This window comes from Hemicordylus capensis, chromosome 4 (genome assembly GCF_027244095.1).
Source record: "Hemicordylus capensis ecotype Gifberg chromosome 4, rHemCap1.1.pri, whole genome shotgun sequence".
In the NCBI taxonomy this organism is placed as follows: domain Eukaryota; kingdom Metazoa; phylum Chordata; class Lepidosauria; order Squamata; family Cordylidae; genus Hemicordylus; species Hemicordylus capensis.
The window spans coordinates 293,037,632-293,057,131 of NC_069660.1; the positions used below are offsets into that span (position 1 = coordinate 293,037,632).

A 19,500-nucleotide genomic window follows, 5' to 3' on the forward strand; every position below is an offset into this window, starting at 1 on the left:
TTGGCCTTTGCCAGCTCAGAATCTACTTGAGAGTCATGAAATCAATAAACAAGTTTGCTGTCATGTGGGTCCTTACTTCCTACCATTCTGTCTTTATTGCAAAATAGTTTAGTTAGAAGTCCTACTGAAAATTAGATTTAATGTTGAATAAATATGTTTAGGATTATTGCATGTATATATATGGAAGTAAATCCCCTTTAAATCAATGGAACTTTTGATTTGTGCCCATGTTTGCTGACAAGACCTTGAAGAAATTGGTGAGCAAGTTTATTCATCCTTGAGGGTGACATTGCAACTGAATGATAAATCTGAGGTTTTAATTTTAAACATGTACTGCACTTCTACACTCAGAAGTATGTCCAATTGAATTCAGTAGGATATACTTCCACGTATATATGCATAGGGTTGCAGCCTTAGTTCAAGGTTTATAGTTTTGAGTATGTTTGTGGATGTCAGGTCTCAGTGGTGTGTATACGTGCACTTAATTCTGTGATGTTCCCAATACGTTGACAAAATAAAAAAATCTTCAGTCAACACAAAATAAGATAGGATTAGAAATCAGAAAAATGTAGTGTATAATTTCTAAGCCTTCCTTCTCTAATTTTTCTCTCTATTTTAGATTAGATTAATGATACAAACAAGCTTTAATATTGGAGCATGGGGAAATTACTATCAAGTCATGGAGAAACTAAAAATGTACTGTATCATGGTGTGATTTCTTGGATGGGTCCCTTCCCATTTTTCTTGTTGCAAAGTGCAAAGTCTCCACAGAGTTTTTGCAGTCTTGCAAATGTTGCATTCTGTGTGTGTAATGTTGCAGTATGTCAGCCATTGCATCCTGTGTCAATGTAATAACCCAAAATGCTAAAATAACTCTTGATCCTGTACTTATGTGCCACCTAATGGTGCAGTGGGGAGGCAACCTGCCTAGAGAGCAGGCGGCTGTTGGTTTCCCAGAATATGGGAAACTCCTATATCAGGCAGCAGTGATTTAGGAAGGTGCTGAAGGCATGTTGTGCTGTATTCTACCAAGAAAACAACATGACTGGCTCTGTGGTCCCCAGGAGTCAATACTGACTGCATAGCACAACCTTTCCTTCCTGGACTTATATTTTAAATTATTCGTTTTACTGCCTTGAAGAAAAGGATCAATCTGATCACTTCAAATACTGAACCATACTTTGGATTGGTGGGCAGAAGCTCTGTGTGGCCCAGGGCAATTGCACCTCGCACCTTTAAACAAACACAAAAAAGGGCCCTGAATGCAGCTGGGTTGCCAACTTTGCAGCTATTTATGGAGATGTTTCCTCAGCGTTTCCCCCCAATATTTCTTACAAATGCAAACTATTACAATCTCCAGAAATCTTGGCGGATGGATTCTGATTCCTTGGGATTCCAAGCCAGTCTTGGAGGGTAAATGAGTCTGCTTCTTACAGCCCGCTTTCCCACAGGCTCGGGAAGGCACCAGCAAGGCTGTAAAGTGCTGCAAGCCACTGCCTCTTGCTGCCCAGCATTTTGAGACGGGCCCGCCAAACGGGTGGGTTCCATCCAGGCAAGTTGCCATGGAAACTGCCCGGTTACCCCCCCAAAGCGCCACTGTACCACGTGGGACAGCTCTGGCGGAAGCCCCGCCTCCCAACTTCTTCCCTCCCTCAGACGAGCCGTCCCAGGGCGGCGAGGCCCAGATAAGAGCTTGCGCAGAACGTCTCTTCCTGTCCCCGGCTTATAGGCCGCTTTCGGTTGGCTGAAGGGCGACGGGTTTGCGGCCGGAAGAGGCGGGGCTGAGCTTTTAGGTTTCCCAGGTGACAGTTAGGCCGAGCTGGCGGTGTCCCGCCAGGGAGGCTATGGCGGCGGTGACGACAGCAGCAACGGAGCAAGAGGTCGCATCCGCTTGTGAATGAAGGGAGCCCTCGGCCGCCGAGGGAAGCGGCTCCCCCTCGGCTCGGTCCGCGCCGCTTCCTTCTCTCCGCCCCACCATCGGCCAAGGTGAGTCGCCGTCACCGACTGACGGGCTGGGACTCGCTTTTTTCCGCTGTCATGTCGAGGACAGGTGAGCGGTCCCGAGCTGGCAGCCCCTGGTTGGTTAGCCGCGGCTCCCCCTCCCCTCGCCGGCCTCCGCTGGCTCGCCCTCGGAACGAGCGGCCCAATGGGTCTAAGTGGTGCCCGCCTCCGCCCCACCCCTCTCAGCGGTAAAGGTGGGTCGAGCACCTTTTTGGGCGAATCTGAGGAGAGACAGGGAAGGGGCTGTCCGCGCATGCGCACCCAGCCACATCTCCTCTCCCTTCCGCTAGCTACTGGTCTGTAAAACAAAAGGAGGCTGTCTTGGGGGGCGGGAAGGAGAAGGAGATGGCACTAACTCGAGGCTGGAAACCCCTTCTGCAAACTACGCCCTGTTAGGTATTCGGGATGATTGTTCTTTATGAGGCGTGGATTGCTAGAGAAACGCCTATGGTCGCTGTAAGGAAACTAGAAATAGCACAGGCTCTGCTCTCAGGTGGAGTCGAAAGACAGCGTAGCAGCGAGTTCCCTTGGCCACTCCCTTCTCCTTCCTTTTGCCGCTTGGAATGGAACCCACCGTTGGTTGACCAGCCTGGAATGCCCTTTGAAAGATTACACTATGAGACTTAAAAGCAGCCGTAGGTCGCTCCCGTCTCGTTTTCCCTTGAGGCTATTATCTTGTGTGCAGTATAGAGACTTCGAAGAAAAGGTGCACAGTAGGCAACGTTAACAAATCCTGGGCTTGCTTCTAGTCCTGCGGTTTCCGGCCTTATTCTAGGGTTAGGGTGATCACATTCTCCTGATCTGGGAATGACTCTTCAGCTGTAGAGAGACCGTTTCAACTGCATTTCCCACTCTGTGTTGGCTCACGTTGCAGAGCAAGTCCAGGTTGTATTAGCTGGTCAAGGCAGGGATCTGTTGCCACAGTATACTGCCCAGTATCTGAAGGACCAGAGTCCAGGATCCATTCCCCAAGATGCCTTGCCTCTGCTATCCGTCTCTCCTAAATTGATAAGGGCATCTTTGGCAGTGTACTCACTAATTCTAAGTAAGGATTGTGATTGCTGTTCCATCTGTGTATCAAGTGTTATGGACTGAGAAGATAGGCCCCTGCCCTGAAGCACGCACAATCTAAAAAACAGACTGATGGGAGGTGGAAAGGCTGAGGTTGAATATGCCATTTTTTCGTGTACACATACATTCATGTCTACCATATACAGTGTGGGATAAGAGAGTTGGGCTAAAGCTCCTGGGCTTATCTGAAATAACTCTCCAAGTGTTTGGCCTTGCTTCTCCCACTCTCTCTCTTCCCTTCCAGTCAATACTGCAGATCTGTTTGACTGGCTTAATGGGACACGGCCACACCATTAAAAGTCTCCCCCTCTATGGGTGCTCAAGACTGCTTTTACTTTCTCTCCCCTTAACTCATCTCTCTTCATTCCCCAGTAAGTGGACTATTTTGCTCCCTTGCAGAAAAATCCTGGAATTCAGAGGCTTTGAAGTTAAAATCCTTTATTCTGTGCATGTATGAGCTGCCATTTTGTGACTGGCTCTTCATCCCCTAGCTGCTGTTTCATGCTGGTAGCTCCCAAGGCTCTGGCAAAACTGCACTGAACTTTTGGCTGCATTGAATTTTTGTTTTGTAAAATTGCAGCAACTAGTCAAGCTAGTCTTGGGAATTCTGAGTACTAACGTAGATAATGGCTGGCAATATGCACAGCCTACTGTCTCTGAAATAGTCTGCCCCGGAGCTGTCTTGACAATGGGGAGACCTGTGGAAATTCTGCAGTAGCTGCAGGGCTACCTTTGAAGTTCACAGCAGCCCTGGGCCAAACCATTATGGAGACAGTAGGCTGCACATCATGATTTGTTACTCTTACTCCATTATTTTGAATGTAGTATGCATGTTTGGGTCTTGGAGTGGGGGGATCTACATGTGAATTTAACTGTGCAGCCTACTTAATATACTCTTATCTCTTGCAGGCATATGTTCTGGATTTCATTTGAATTGAGATACTTTGACCTTGTAATTTTAAGTTTAAAAGTGAAATCTTGAACTTTGTGCCTTTGATCAGTTCTCTTTTAAGAAGGTTAAAATTTGAAACATGATGCTGACATAGGTTAGCATGTCAGCATAGAGCAAATCAAGCTGCACATGGAATAGAATTATTTGCTATAAGAATTACATCCCTATTCACATGCTTCAATTAGGTGAGGTTATGATTTGAGAGAAAGGGGACCTCCAGCAGAATGTCACATGAATTCTTGCAACTTTGTTTGCAAGCTGCTAACACAACATAATTTCTTTACCTTTGCACAGTTATGCACATTAGTAGGGAAGAAAAACCCATGTGACATCTGACTGGTGTAAAGTTAAGTGTTCATGCTTTATAATGCCAAGTGTCTGGCACTCTTCGCTGGGATTGGCTTCAAATTGCTGTAACTAGTACAACTTGCTGGTTGAGATATATTCTTGTTATTTAACACTTAAATTGTTAGAACTGTGGGATACATTATAAAACTTGAAATTTTCAGAGTGTTTCTCCAGGAGCTACTACTTTGCTATGAAAGTTTCTGGATTTGTCCATACGCATTAGGACAAACCAAGTAGATGGTTTCCTGATCTTTTCTGTGTTTAATCTCTTGTGTTAACTTGTTCCCTTTTAGATAAAGAGTTTGTTGGCTGTGCTGCAACAGGGTTACAATGCTTCTTTCAGAGATGCAGATATAAAATATTGTACATTTCTTGGGTGGAGGGGAACAGAATTATATATAAAGAGAAACTATCTGTTTTGAGCTGTATTTACATGAAAGTAAATGCCATTAACATCAATATGGCTCACTTCCAATTAAACTTTGATTAAGACTAGGTGGTGATTCTTACTAGTTGAAAGTCTGCACACAACCTATCTGTATAATAAGATTTGTACATATTTTAAATACTAAAAAGACTGGGGGGTGGAGGGGGCAAAAATATCATCTTTATAGCTAATAGCATGAATGAACTTCCATTTAAAGAATAATGTCCATTGTGTATGTATTGTCCATTGTGTATTGTAGAGGAAATATTATATATCTCATGACTTTTCTAAACCTTCTAAATCAATTTCTATTAGTACAGGTAAATATGTTGAGTTGCTTTTCCTTGCTCAATTTTTTTTTTGTTTGGGGGGTACTTTTCTAATAGTAGGGCTATATTTCCACTGCATTGGGCTAAGCAGATCTGAAGTCAAGCCTATCCAGTTAGAGCAGTGTGAAGCAGTGTTGCACATATGCCACCCCTTTACCCACAGTGCAGTAGCTACTGTTGGAAGCCTCCATACCAAGAGTGGTTTGGAGGGTACAGTTATATTACCCTGTTTCCCTGAAAGTAAGACCTACCCCGAAAGTAAGACCTAGCAGTAATTTCTGATGTACCGCTAATATGCCCTAGTGCATTTTTTGGGGCTAAAATTAATATAAGACACTGTCTTATTTTCAGGGAAACACGGTATATACTTGTAACCCATTCTTCCCTCAGTGTTGCCCATTTTGTTATTGCCACTGAAGCTTCAGCTGCTGTGATGTGTTGTCCTAAAGGCTTGTGATAATATATCCTTGTAAAGCGATGTTCAAGCAGAAACTGGGCAGTGTCGCTCATCCCCTGGTGTTCTCTTCTGTGCTGTGACCATCTTGCCATTTGGTGTGTTACAATCATATTGGCTTATACCCAGAGTAACAGAATAGCAGCCACACAAACCATCTTTACTCTTCCGTGCCCCCTGGCAGCTGCTCTTAAAAGTCAAGAGACCCCAGGGACATTGTGGCATGGGGGGCTGCAGTAGAACAGGGGCATCTCTAGAAACAAGGTTCAGGCACCTTCTGCAAACTGTTGTATTTTAATTTCTTTCAAATATCCTTCGGAATTCCTTTGGATACTTTGCCTGATCAGAAGGACCCTCCAGATTTGTCTCTGATTTCACTTGATGTAAAATGTAGTGATTTCACTTTGTGTAAAATGCAGCTATTCATTGTGGTACTATCTAGGAAATGCGGTAAGCACTGAACAGTAAGCACCCCCTGTATATTCAAAGTTAAACTACTTTTGCATTTCCATCCCATGTCTTCTATTGTATCTAGAACAATAGATCCATAATATTTTTTGGTAGAATGTATATGCTTTTCCTGTGGTCCAGCTGAGCATGCCCATAAACACACGTTACACACACCACTACCATTTGTTTGGGGCAGAAAATGTGTGTCGTTCCCCTGAAATATATGATCGTGTTAGGGCTTATCCATTCTGGTTTGCAGACTTGCTTTGGGATTACTGTTGGAATACTACATTTATAAGTCACCTTAAGTGGCGCAGTGGGGAAATGCTTGACTAACAAGCAGAAGGTTGCCAGTTCAAATCCCCGTTGGTACTAGGGGTGTGCACCGGACCGCGGACCTGCGGCTCGGCACTGGGGTGGGGGGGTCCATTAAGGGCGGGGGGGGCTTTACTCACCCCTCCCGCGCTTTGCTGCTTCGGCGCCATAATTAGTTTAAAAAATGCGCCGCAGAATCCCTCGCCGCTCTGGGGCTCCTTCTTGACTTCAAAATCGGGCGGCAGGATACTTCCCTGCCGCCCCCAAAGCCCCCTCAAGCCATTTGAGCTCTTTAAATCTCGCCCCGGACCGAGTGCTAAAGCGCTCGGGCGGGCGGCGGGGAGATGTCCGTCCGTCCGCCCGCCCCCTTCCCTGCCTTCTGCGAAGTGCAGGGAGCCTTCTGCGTGCGCAGAAGCAGGGAGCCTTCTGCGCGCGCGCTCGCAGAAGGCTCCCTGCACTTCGCAGAAGGCAGGGAAGGGGGCGGGCAGACGGACGGACATCTCCTGCCGGACATCTCCTGCCGCCCGATTTTGAAGTCAAGAAGGAGCCCCGGAGCGGCGAGGGATTCTGCGGCGCATTTTTTAAACTAATTATGGCGCCGAAGCAGCAAAGCGCGGGAGGGGTGAGTAAACCCCCCCGCCCTTAATGGACCCCCCCACCCTAACCCTCCCGAACCAAAACCACCCCTTGTCCGGACCGGTTCGGAGGCCAGTAGAATGGCCTCCGAACCGATCCATGCACACTACTAGTTGGTACTATATACTGCGCGAGAGGAGGCAATGGTAAACCCCTCCTTTATTCTACCCAAGAAAACCGCAGGGCTCTGTGGGCGCCAGGAGTCGACACCGACTTGATGGTACACTTTACCTTACTCCATCTATCCCATCTCCTGACAGGCCCTGAGGATGCATGGAGATGCCTGGAGACCATGCCTAAGGGCTCTAGTCATATTGGAGTATCTGCACTATCTTCTGCATCAGTATGACAGGAAATGTTACCATAACTTCCTTTTCTCTTTTTGCAGGTGAAGACTTTCACCATGGCCATTACACAATTCCGTCTCTTTAAAATCTGTACGTGCCTGGCAGCAGTACTCTCTTTTTTTAAGAGGTTAATATGCAGGTAAGTAGCAGATTTTGTGTGTGACTTTAGTTTAGTTGGAATTTGTTCCTAACCTATTTTCATCTTCCTTTTGAAAATGTTTGGTTTGCTTTTTATGACTGGATGGTGAAAGCAAGGAAATAGTTTAAGCTGTATCATGACTTGCATAACTCTCTGCATATAAATGGCTTGTACCAAAGAGTGCCAGCTCTTTAGCAGCTCTTTTATGCAGAGTACTGAATTCTTTAATTGACCCATTAGTAATAATTCAGCTTTAGTTCCGCTGAAGCTTTGTTTGATTAAGCTGGTTTTAAAAAGTTTTAAAAAGTAAAATTTACATTGATCCCCTCCTTTTAGTGTTGTTAGCTAGGGGTGTGCACGGAACCACGGACCTGCAGCCTGGCACTGGGGTGGGGGGTTCCTTTAAGTGAAGGGGAGGGTTTACTTACCCCTCCCGCTGCTTCCCCCCCTCCAGTGCACCTATTTTCTTTAGTAATTGGGGCGGCAGGATACCTCCCTGCCGCCCCTTTCTCCGCTTGGCTGCAAAAGGCTTTAAGAAGCCTTTTGCGCACGCACACACGTATTTTTTTTAGTAATCATGGCGGCAGGATACCTCCCTGCCGCCCCTTCCCCCACTTGGCTGCAAAAGGCTTTAAGAAGCCTTTGCACATGCACACGTTTCCTTTAGTAATCAGGGCAGTAGGATAACTCCCTGCCGCCCCTTCCCCTGCTTGGCTGCAAAAGGCTTAAAACGGCTTTCACGCCGTGGAGTCGAGAAGCGCGCGCACGACGTGCACATGCACAAAAGGCTTCTTAAAGGGCAGGGAGGTATCCTGCCGCCCCGATTACTAAAGAAAATACGTGCGCTGGAGGGGGGAAAGCGGCGGGAGGGTAAGTAAACCCTTCCCCACCCTTAAAGGAACCCTCCACTCGAACCGCCCATGTCCAGACCGGTCCGGAGGCCTGTAGAATGGCCTCCGGACCAGTCCAGGCACATCACTATTGTCAGCATTAATTGGTCTGAATTTTTGGAGTACTTGGAAGAGTTAGCAATATTTTTTTTTCTTAAAGTGCAAACTCATACAATTTCAACTGTTACAGAATCTGAATACTTTAAAAAGGGTAACAAATTCATACTGATTATAGCAAATTTGCCACCTCCAGTATTGTTGCTTTTTACTATTTGTACTCTGGTATAGACAAAATACATGTGAGAGCGTACTGTATTCACTTTTGGATGTTAAACATGTATCTAAATTGCCAAGTTTTACCACAAAAGCAGCAATCGGAAAAGGATTGGGCTTCTTTTATGTATTACAGGGAAACCCAGTTGTTAAAGATGTGAACGTGCCTCATTCCATTTCTAGATGCAGGCCAATGACTTGTCCAGATTAAGAAACTAAGTATCTTGTAAGTGTAATATTGGTAAATACCAAATAGAATTCCAATAAAAGTTGCTAGGGAAAGCCCAACAACATGGAGTTGACTTTGAAGTATCCAGTCGACCCAAGAGTCTTGAACAAGGAAGAATAGGATGGACAACAAACTGAAATAAATAGCCAAAATATGTGCACTGTTAAGGTCCAGGCCTGATTTATATACTAAACGCTAGCATACAAAATTAGGCCTGGCTCATAGTATCACCAAGTGACCAAGTTCTTTTATATGGTGACCATGTAGGATCTGGGCGCAAGAAAGAAAGGAGATCAAACCGCTCCTAAAAGGATTCAATGGGCTTTATTGAGTATAAAAGAGTAACAACATAATCTAGCAGAAAGCAGAACACTCTATCAATATTACTAACAGCATTTAAACAGAACATCCTAGCCAACACCAATATTCAACGTGTTCCTAACTAACATATGTGTGTGCATTAAATCTTCCTATAGCCTAATACAATTCAGATACAGACGGAAAAAGGGGGGGGTGTAAGGAAGGCTGAGGGCTGGCATGGTTCAGGAATTAGTAGAGGAAAAGTGGGGGGAGGAGAAGGAGGGGGAAAGATGGAGTGATCCAATTCTTGTAGGAGCAGCATATTACCAGAATCAGAGAGACTTGAGAGCGGTGGATCTCTTCAACTGAAGGAGTGAGGCTATTTGGTTGGAGACAGGAGTGTTTGCAGTTGCTCAGATCACGGCTGAGAGCCAGAGCACCATGGCTGGGGATTTCTTGACTTCTCACTGCACAGTAGAAGTCACAGACAGCTCCTGTCCATGGACAGAGTTCCTGCTGTTGCCCCACGGCTTAGCAGCAAACTCTGGGATCCTTGTGAGCAGAATGCCTGTAGGCACAAGACTGCTGACTCTCTGTCTAGTAGCCTCCTTCTTTATAGTGTATTTTCCTTTGATCTGTCATAGAATCTATTCAAATCTCATCTTTTCCTGGGTCCCCCAAAAAGGTGACAACTTGCTGCTACCTTCTGGACAATGTCTTTTAATTATTCAGGATATTGGCCAGTCCAGAGAGATCTGAATCTCATCTTCTGTAAACTGTGCGCTTAGAAGGGAGGGGGAACATTGCCCAAAGCAAATCTGCGTCTCTGAGCTACAAATGGCATCTTCCCAAAAGGTGTTAAAAGTCAGGAGTTAGTGAGAGAATTAGTTCTATTTGTGTGAGACAGCAATTACATTATTTCTTGTGTACCTCTATCTAGTGTGTAATTATAACAAGAGAATATTTAAAGTAACATCAAAAGGGGTACATGTGTGAGACGAGTTCAATACATTTGGCTAGGGCAGAAGCATCAGTGAGGTAAGAATTAAAGTCTACAGGTATTTTCTTTGTATGCATCTACCTATGTTGAATCTCTATAGAGAGCAATTGAGTTAATCGTTGATAAGGATTAACATGGATTTCTTGCAGCAGGAAGGGGGCGAGATCAGCCCCTGGCCTCTTCTACAGACATTATCTGGTAGTGAGTCGCATTTTAGCATTTGTATATAGCATTCAGGCCTGGCTTTTGTGCTTACCCATTTCACAACACAATGCTGGACTGCCTCCTCCTTCACAGAGCAGTTGAGAGCATTAGGCCAGTTCACCTTTAGTTCAGGCATTTAATTGAATTCTTAATATAAAATGAAATCAGACACAGGCCTATATTCCACATACTTCTAAGTTGGTACCTCTGGTTCTGATATGTTGAGCTGGACCGTCCTCAACAGCGCCAAAGTTTGTTTTGGTGGTATACATTTGTCCCTTAGCCTTCCATTAGAATACTTAAAGCAGTGTAGCAGTGACTTACTATACAGTAACTTGACATCCAATTATATGCACCCAAAGGGGATTTGAGCTTTTGTTTCTGAAATAGGCTGTTTTTATCACATGGCAATCTGCTTTTGAAACAGGGATTTTCAAAAACAATTTATAATATGTTTGGGTGGTGGGGAGGCATGCAAAGAGCACAGAAATTTGGGGGAAAATATTGCTGGGCTTGACCAAGTCCTTGAGTGCCTCAAGTACTTATTAGTACCCCAGTCATTGTTCACATGGTTTTTTGTGGGGTTTTTTGTTGTTGTTTGTTTGTTTGTTTTTTGTAATCTCAGCTTCTGTTACAGAACTAACATGGAGGGGTCTTTGTGATGCCAGGATGTTGTCATGAAACATCTGTATATGTAGAAAAGCATAGATACACTGCAGATAAGATACTATCCGCTCAATTTTCTGGTTTGACTGGAATTCTCTTTGGCATGCTCAAGAAAAACAATAGTGAAATCATATTTGAATCTCTTTATATCACATGGTCATTTCCTTGCATCTGAATATTTTGTGAAACTTGGATCCTACTAATTCACAGCAGACTTTCTTGCCAAAGTTTCTCAAAGAAATTTCTTGTGTTTTAGCTGAGAAATATCTGCATAATTTGATTGTACAGACAGTGCAAGGTATCATTTGGGATTTAGAGCTGTGGGTGAAAGCATGACATTTAAAAGCAGCTGGAAGGCTTTCATTTTTAATGAAGTATTGTGATGTTGAATTTATTTGCATGAATGTAGGTGATCCTTTTTAAACCCCTACATTTTTATTTAGCGTTTAAAGAACTATTCTTTCTTTCTGTAGCTTATTGCCAGTAGTTCTATGTAGTGTTGATGTTTTCAGAGCTAGGAAGAATCCTACATTTCTTTTTCAGAAGTGGAAGAGGACGAAAACTAAGTGGAGATCAAATAACTTTGCCAACTACTGTGGATTATTCATCTGTTCCTAAACAGGTAATACCTTTTAATAGCCTGGATATCAGTGGTTGAACAGTACCACATTCTACCAACCATCATCTTAAAATGTAGACTGTTGATGATTAATGTCAGGTAGCGAATAGAATGCTGAAGTCTCTTTGTTTACTCCTTAGTCAGAAGTAGAAGATTGGACTTCATGGGATGAAGATGCACCTACAAGTGTGAAGGTAGAAGGTGGTAATGGCAATGTGGCTGGTCAAGAAAATGGTTTGGAAGAAATGGAGCCTGACTATTTTAAGGACATGACACCAACAATAAGGAAGACTCAGAAAGTATGTTTCCAGCACTTGTAATGTTTCAATATGATGATGTAAAATCATGACAACTACTAGAACAATCATTGCAATTCAACAACAGCTATCAGTGCACGAAAATTGGTTTTCCCATGTGGATCAGCTGGACTAAGTGTGCAGTGGACCTCTGTGCTGGGAAAACAAGATGAGCATCAAGCACAGGGCGGTCTTGTGAAATAGTATGTCTTAGCCCATATAGAGCAATATATATGGATGTTCTGGGTAACTGGAAGTTCAGCAGCATGGGCAATTCTTTGGTACTACTGTCACATGGGAGACTTTTGAGGTTTCATTATCTCTTTGTCAATCTTTTGTGTCACTTTTACCATCTAATGCTATCAAGCTTGGCTCCTGCTCTTCCTTGGTAGCAGCTGCCCGCCTCAGCCCATCTCCTGCCTTCTCTCTCCTCGCCCTCCTGCTCTTCCTCAACTGAGTATGCCCCCAAGATGCCCACTTTGGCCGCCGCCATCATGCTACGCCAGCTCTCTCTCACCACGCTTGTGCTTAGTGCTGCCTGGGTGGGGCTTGCCACATATGACCTTAGTATATTATATAGATTGTTAATAATAAGTGAACCATTAATATGCCATGCATTGCAATAGGAATGCTAAACCTTCTCATCTAGTAAGGTAGGCCCTGTTTCTGTTGCAGGATAAAATTATTGTGTGGTTTGGGAAGATTTATACAGTAGTCACGAGCATTAATGTGAAAGGGGGAACCTGAAAAATGTGTAAAGATTTGAATTCCTGCCACTTTTTGTGGAGAAACAATTAAGCAGCCATGAACAAGCGTTCTGCATGCATTGGTCCCCTTCATGCACACTGCATTTTCCACAATATGGGCGACCGCAGCTCAGCTAATTGAATATTTTTACATTCAGGCTGCTAATAATGACACTATTCCTAACTTTGTTTCCTCTTTCTTCTTCAATGTTGTCTTTCAGATTATTGTTAAAAAACGTGAGCCCTTAAATTTTGGGAACCAGGATGGCAGTGTAGGGTTTTCTAGTAGATTAGCAGCTTCACAAGATGTTCCTTTTATTCACCAATCTGTAAGTATCCTTTCCATACTGATCTTTGTTTCCAGATAAGTATTTTTCTGAGGAGAAAATGCAGCTACTTTTGCTTGTTAATATGCTCTCATATTATTGTTGGAATGTTTGAAAATTAGATGCAGTTCTGGACCAACTTCCAGTCATTAAATAATATACTAGTGGGCCCAGGCGCAGAGCATCTGTGCCTCTAGTTGGGCCCAGCCATCCACCCACCCCACGCTGGCATGCCCGGCTTTCTGGCTGGCCAACCGCCCACTCCCCTCCCCCCCCCCCCCGCTTCCTCCGGGCGGCCGGGCAGGTCCCACTGCTGCTGCCTCACCCTGGCAGGTGGGCCAGGGCCAGGCTGGCCCACCTCCTGCCGCCTCCTCCTGGCTGGCAGGGCTTCGCCTGCCAGCCCTTCGCCGCTGCTGCCATTATTTCTCTCCGCTTCAGTGCTGGAACTCTCGTGCACTCTAGAGCATCTGCGTGCTAGTTCTTGATTGCTCCCTTCACCCCCTGCCACAGCCCCACTCACCTCAGAGATCTCCCCACCTTCACTGAGCTGCACTCCTGTTCCTCCTCCTCCATCCCGTTGCTTCCATCCCCCTCACCCCTCTTGGTTGTGGCTGCAGTATTGCTGCTGCCTATTGGCCAAGCTGCAGCCCCAGAGACCTCCTCACCCGAGCCGCGCTCCTCCTGCTCCCCACAGGAGCAGCAGCAGTGGTTGACCAGGCCGTTCCTCACTGCTGCCACCACCATGGCTGCTCGTTCCCCTCAGGCTGCTGACAGGCCCTGGCCCATCCCTTGCCTGCCTACTTCCCTCTGACAATGGCCTCAGTAGCCCCAATCAGCAGCAGTGGTTGACTGGGTCCTTCCTTGCTGCCAGTGCTGCCATGGCCGCTCACTCCCCTCAGGCTGCTGACAAAACATCTTCCGACTAGTTATAGTTGCATTCCAACCAACCTTAAACATCACAGGCTCCTCCTCCTTATCTGCATATGGAATCGCCACTACCCAATCACTGTGGTGCTTCTGCTCTCACAGGCTCCTTCTTCCTATCTGCCCAATCCACACTGCCCCACTGTGAATCCCCACTGCCCAATCAGATGTTTCAGTGGAGGTGTGGCTTGTGACATCCCCATGCATCCCCCTGGACGGTCTTCAGGAATTAATAAGATAGATAGATAGATAAAAGCCTGTAAGAAATCTTGTATATGACTGATCTCCAAAAGCAGCACTTTATAAATCAAAGTGTTGCCTGAGCCTGTGGGTTCTATTTTCGTCCTGCTTGTGCACAAAGAATGGCAGAAACCTCTTAAATGTTGCCCCAGAGGTAGAACTAGCAAATCATTAGCACTGGAGAGCCAGTTTAGTGATCCACTGGAGAAGCTTTCAGGTATCTCTGTCTTGAAAATTAATTTCTTTTCATGTTCACTGCCATCCATGGCATTGTTTATTTTTTAAAAAGTTCTCAGTCACAATATTATTTCAGCTAATCTTCTTGCCACTAGTTCTTGAATTGTTGTGTCTGGCTTTAAACACGTGTATTTTGGGGGAGAAGTTTGAAAAGGGATGTTAATAGAAAGCATCATGGCAAGAACACAGAAAAAGTATTGTATGCATAAAGGGGATCTTGGCTGACACTAGAAAGCAGATCCGTTACTTGAACATGGTTCTATATTTGTACTTGGTTCAGTAGATGATTGGTCCTTTGTTTTTCAGTACTTCGGATTTTTTTCAGGGAAGAAGGATTGAAGGCTAATTTCACTATTCCCCATTATAAACTAGAATTATAGTGTTCTTAATAGAGTGATGCATCCCTGATATGTAGAAATAGCTTCCTGAGATTGGGAGAATATTTGAATTGAGCAGTGTGATACTCTGTGTGTGTGATACTCTGTTTCCAGCCGGAATTGGGTGACTTGGAGACATGGCAGGAAAACACAAATGCCTGGGAAGAAGAGGAAGATGCATCCTGGCAAGCAGAGGAAGTTCTAAGGTATATAGTTTTGGAGTTGAGCCAAAATGTAGCAGAAGTTCACAGTTCTGACTAACTGTGAGACATGGTTTTCTGGGATGATAACCACTCTAAAACATGGAAACTGCTGTTCAGCATTCGTTTAAGAATGAAACTGGATTAAGAGAATTAAACACAGAAATAACTGGAGTAGAAACACCATGATATTACTGCTAGGAACTCGAATCATAACATCTGTTTTACTATCCCCAAATTTTTATTAAAATAAGTACAGAATGCTCTCCTTAGGACAGTTTGCCTGGTGTCTAGCCCAATTTTAAAGCTAAACCACTTGAGGGTTTTTAAAGTCAAAAGACAGGGTAAAAGTGACCTAAAAATTCATTTTGTTCTGGTTTTATTTACCCAGGCATTTATAAACCCAGCAGTTTCACAGCTTCCGCATGTAATTCGTACATGTTCTTTTTTATTTTGTACTGTAAACTGCTTTAATTTAAAAGCAAGCTATAAATCTTTTAAATATGTGGCAAAGTACAGGTGAAAATGTGTTTTGAGATAGGTACCAGTCTTCAAGGGGCCCCCTACTTCAAAGTTCTGTGGATATCCTCTTTTTTTCATACCTTTTTTATAGAAGTTGATGACAAAAGTCACCAACAGTTTCTTTGTGGAAACACAGACTACTTAGCTGGGTGCTAAAGCCCTTCATATTTGTCATCCGCATCTAAAGATTAGTGTAACCCTGATATTGCCTGCCTGTCTCCTCATAGGGATGCTATACTCTACACTCCATTCTTAAATTCCTCTACCTCAGCCAATTGTGTCTGATTCCATTCATGACTTCTCTGTGCACTCCTACTCTGCTTTGTTCTAGGGCTATGCTTCAAACAATAATTTTATCTGATTTAATATAACCCTTATTGGCATTATTTTGCATTATATAGTGGTCAATGCAAAATTGCTAATATTGGCACCTCCTGATACAATATTTCTGTATTGTATGAGACTGGATTGAACTCCCCATCTGATGATCAGGTGGCTGTTACATGCTTTTCTCTGTAGTTGTTGCTGCTGATGTCTCAAAATGTGCTTGTTGAATGTGGTGCTGTGTCTTGTGTGGAAATCACTAAGGAAGGGTTGAAGAGAGCTTGTTGAATCTGGTGCTGTGGTTGGCATCTCTGCTTTGGTGCCTCAAGTTTACAGTTGCTCCAAGTACAGGTGGACCTCATTATCTACGGGGGTTCCATTCCCGCATAATACTGTGGATAATGTCATTGAGTATGGGAACGTAGGAGTTAGGTTCCCAGACTCAGAAAAAACTACCCCAAAGCACCCAAAAAACACAGAAACGGATGAAATAAATGCCCTGCCATGCTCCATGGGCCTCCTGGCGTCCAGGAATTCCCCCCCAAATGGTCCCCAAAGTTGTGGATTTAAACAAAAAATTAGGCTAAAATGAGCCACAATACAGTGGCCGGAAATGACCTCTGTGGTCTCTTATGGCCCCCTAGGAACCATGGATACGTGGATTTTAACCCCTTTGTGTAGCACCTTAAGTGGCGCAGCAGGGAAATGCTTGGCAGCAGCGATACAGGAAGATGCTGAAAGGCATAATCTCATACTGCATGAGAGGAGGCAATGGTAAACTCCTCCTGTATTCTACCAAAGACAACCACAGGGCTTTGTGGGCGCCAGGAGTTGAAATCAACTTGATGGCACACTTTAGCCACGGATAATGAAACTGGGTGTCAATTAGACACTAGTGAATATGTGAAACCACTGATATAGAATTGGCATATAACAAGGTTCTCCTGTATGCTGCCATTGGTTCATCTCTCTTCCAATCACAGTACATGGGAGTGACATAGAATTGTGTATTACAAGCTGTCTGAACCCAAACTCCATCTTTCTGTGAGCAACTCATTAGAGGAATGCTGGGAAAGAGGTTGCAATTGCATATTTCTCATCCGGGCTGAATGCAAAAGTGTGAAGTGGGGGGTGGGGATAGTATCAAGACCTAAGAAGGATCCACCATCAACTCTAAGGTGTCTGTCATGCCTGAATTTTGTCTGACTCTTACATACAATAATATATTTTTATTATCTCCTGTGGGCTGATGCAGCAACCCAATAATAATGTATCATTTATTCAGTCTGGGCTAGTACAATTAACAGACAAATGATTCAATAATCACTTGCATCAGATTTGATCTGATAATTTTGTCTGGGCACAGCCCTAATGTGCAGTGCTCAGAGTACCTGCATATAGATCTCTCACCTTTTTTAATCAATGGAAATGACTTCTAAAAGTGCTATGGAATGAATGCATGCCCAGTAAAATGGTGAGAACTGCACAATATCCACTGGCCTCCATTCTGTGAGCACTGTAGTCATAGAAGAAAAGGGACAGATTTGATTTGCTGCAGTAGTTTAACTGGTGGTAATTAAGAGCTGTTGTGCTTAGTGATTTTTTTAAATGACATGAGCGGATGATTGACTTTTCCATGGAGTCTGATGTGTGAGATCCTGGCTGGAGAGTGTCTCTATTACATGTTGAGAGTACTAAATTCACTTTCAAATACCTTGAGTAGCCAGTAGAGGGCTCAGTAAACAGCTAAGGTGACTAGTCTCCTACCTGGCTAGAGTAAAACAAATCCCGCTTCCATCTGTGTTTCTGGGAATTGCTGTTTCTTCTAGTTAATGCCAGGTTTCTTGTGCAGTGCTGTTTCCGTGCCATAGTCAAGTCATTGTTAGCCACTTTCCTAAGTGGAAAGGAGCTTATGAAACAATCCATCATACTGTTTCAAGACAACAGCAACTCAAATAGAGACAATATCCTGTAGGAGGAATGGGCAGAAGATGGCACATGATCCATCAAGAGACCACCTAGTGCTGCCTATGCTTACTGAAATTCTTGCAGAGAATGGTATAGACCCTTACCTTATCCAGCAAGGGTCTATGTTCTTAAGTAAGGGTTCATACTCAAAATCACTTACATTTAGTATGCCTTAAGAGATCGTGAATGTGCTTTTTTGCTTAGTAATTTTAAAAACTAAAAGGTATTCTAGTTAAATATAGGAAGACTGAAGTCAACTCACTCCATTTGTATTGTGTCATTTGTGATTTCCCCTATTGATACTATGTATTCTAATTTCATGGTGAAATATTAGTGTGAAACCCAGTAGTACCACGGAGTTCCATTTAACAACAATGGTGAACTTCAGGAAATGACTGCCATGCAGTATCAAAAGGAGTTGCTCACAAAAACCGTTCCTTCAAAAATGGCTTGATAAAGAGCTTTGCTTTTTTGAATTTTTTTTTAAAATGTCATCTTTAAATTGCAGACAACAGAAAATAGTAGAAAGGGAAAAAAGAGCAGCTGAGCAACAAAGGAAGAAAATGGAGAAAGAAGTGCAGCGGTTAATGAAGAAAGAGCAAAATAAAATTGGAGTGAAGCTGTCCTAACGTCATTAGTTCTGATTTCATGGTGCCAGCACAGGGGAGAGAATCCTCTTCAAAGGCATATGCATCGTTTTGTATTGATCTCAGTATTTTGGGGACTCCAGCTCACTGCTTCATTTTTAAAGCCATCTTGGGAGACACAGTTCTTCCACAAAGGATGTTCAACTGGACAACTGAGACTGCAAAAAAGTACCATCCCACTAAATCCTACCAGGACAGGACAGTGTACCTGCAGAAGCCCTATCCCAGCACTCTCCTCCTGCAAGAAGAGACACTGCTGCATAAACTTTGAATGCCTGTTTGAAGCTTAAGGGAAAAGAGGGTGTAAATAATTGAATGATGGCAATCGACTTCATTGTCTATTATGCGTATTACCTGAAAGGTGGGTAATTAAATAATTTTAAAGAATGTCTTGCTTCTCTGCTTGCTTTTTCACAAACCCTGCCATTACTGCACTCCTAAGTGCCTCATTGTAAATTCTAGGGAAGTTCTTTGAGCTGACAGCGTTGTGTGTAGGAGAGAATAACTTGCTTAATGCCATCCACGGAGTAGTTGCTTTTTTTAGCATAACTGTAAGCAAACTTTCTGAAGCTGGGAGAAAATTAAATGAGGCTTTTATCTGACACCATTTCCAGTGCTTGTTTTTGAGAACAGCAGTACATCACAGTGGCTGTAGACTAAAGCTTTCCAAGAGGGTGGTAATCTTGCTTTGTTCCTTGCAGATAAAATGTACTACTTGTTAGCATCTTTCCATGTCTAGGGCAAAAGCCCTGCTAAAGTAGAGCTCAAGCTGGGACAGCATGAATTATCTTCCATTTCCCACATAAAAGCAACAGATCAAGCAAGCAAGCAAAAAAGCAAGCCTGTCATCTTGCAGGAAAAGCCTCCTAAACTGTTCAGGTGGTGGTCCAAAGGCTATCAATAGATCTTAAACCACCATTGTTAAACTACATATATAACTTCCCTTTCGTGTTCTGTGACATCACAGCAACTCAGTCAGTGGCAGCCAGATGAGCTTTGAGTCTGCCTACAAAGCCAGATTATGATGTCAGAACTCAGGTGAA

The 19,500-nt window shown here is 43.8% G+C and overlaps 1 protein-coding gene across 2 annotated transcripts; it reads left to right on the plus strand.

Moving 5' to 3' along the window:
- The first annotated feature begins 1,726 nt into the window (after positions 1-1,726).
- On the plus strand, positions 1,727-18,844 carry EBAG9 (estrogen receptor binding site associated antigen 9). Of its 2 annotated transcripts, none has more exons than XM_053313484.1 (7): positions 1,727-1,986; positions 7,372-7,469; positions 11,575-11,653; positions 11,791-11,949; positions 12,914-13,021; positions 14,911-15,002; positions 18,319-18,844. In XM_053313484.1, the coding sequence occupies exons 2-7, from the start codon at positions 7,387-7,389 to the stop codon at positions 18,437-18,439; spliced, it is 642 nt and encodes a 213-aa protein (XP_053169459.1). In that variant the 5' UTR covers positions 1,727-1,986; positions 7,372-7,386; the 3' UTR covers positions 18,440-18,844. The 2 variants fall into 2 exon arrangements, with proteins under 2 accessions (XP_053169459.1, XP_053169460.1); XM_053313485.1 differs by lacking the exon at positions 1,727-1,986 and adding an exon at positions 2,266-2,397.
- The last annotated feature ends 656 nt before the right edge of the window (positions 18,845-19,500 follow it).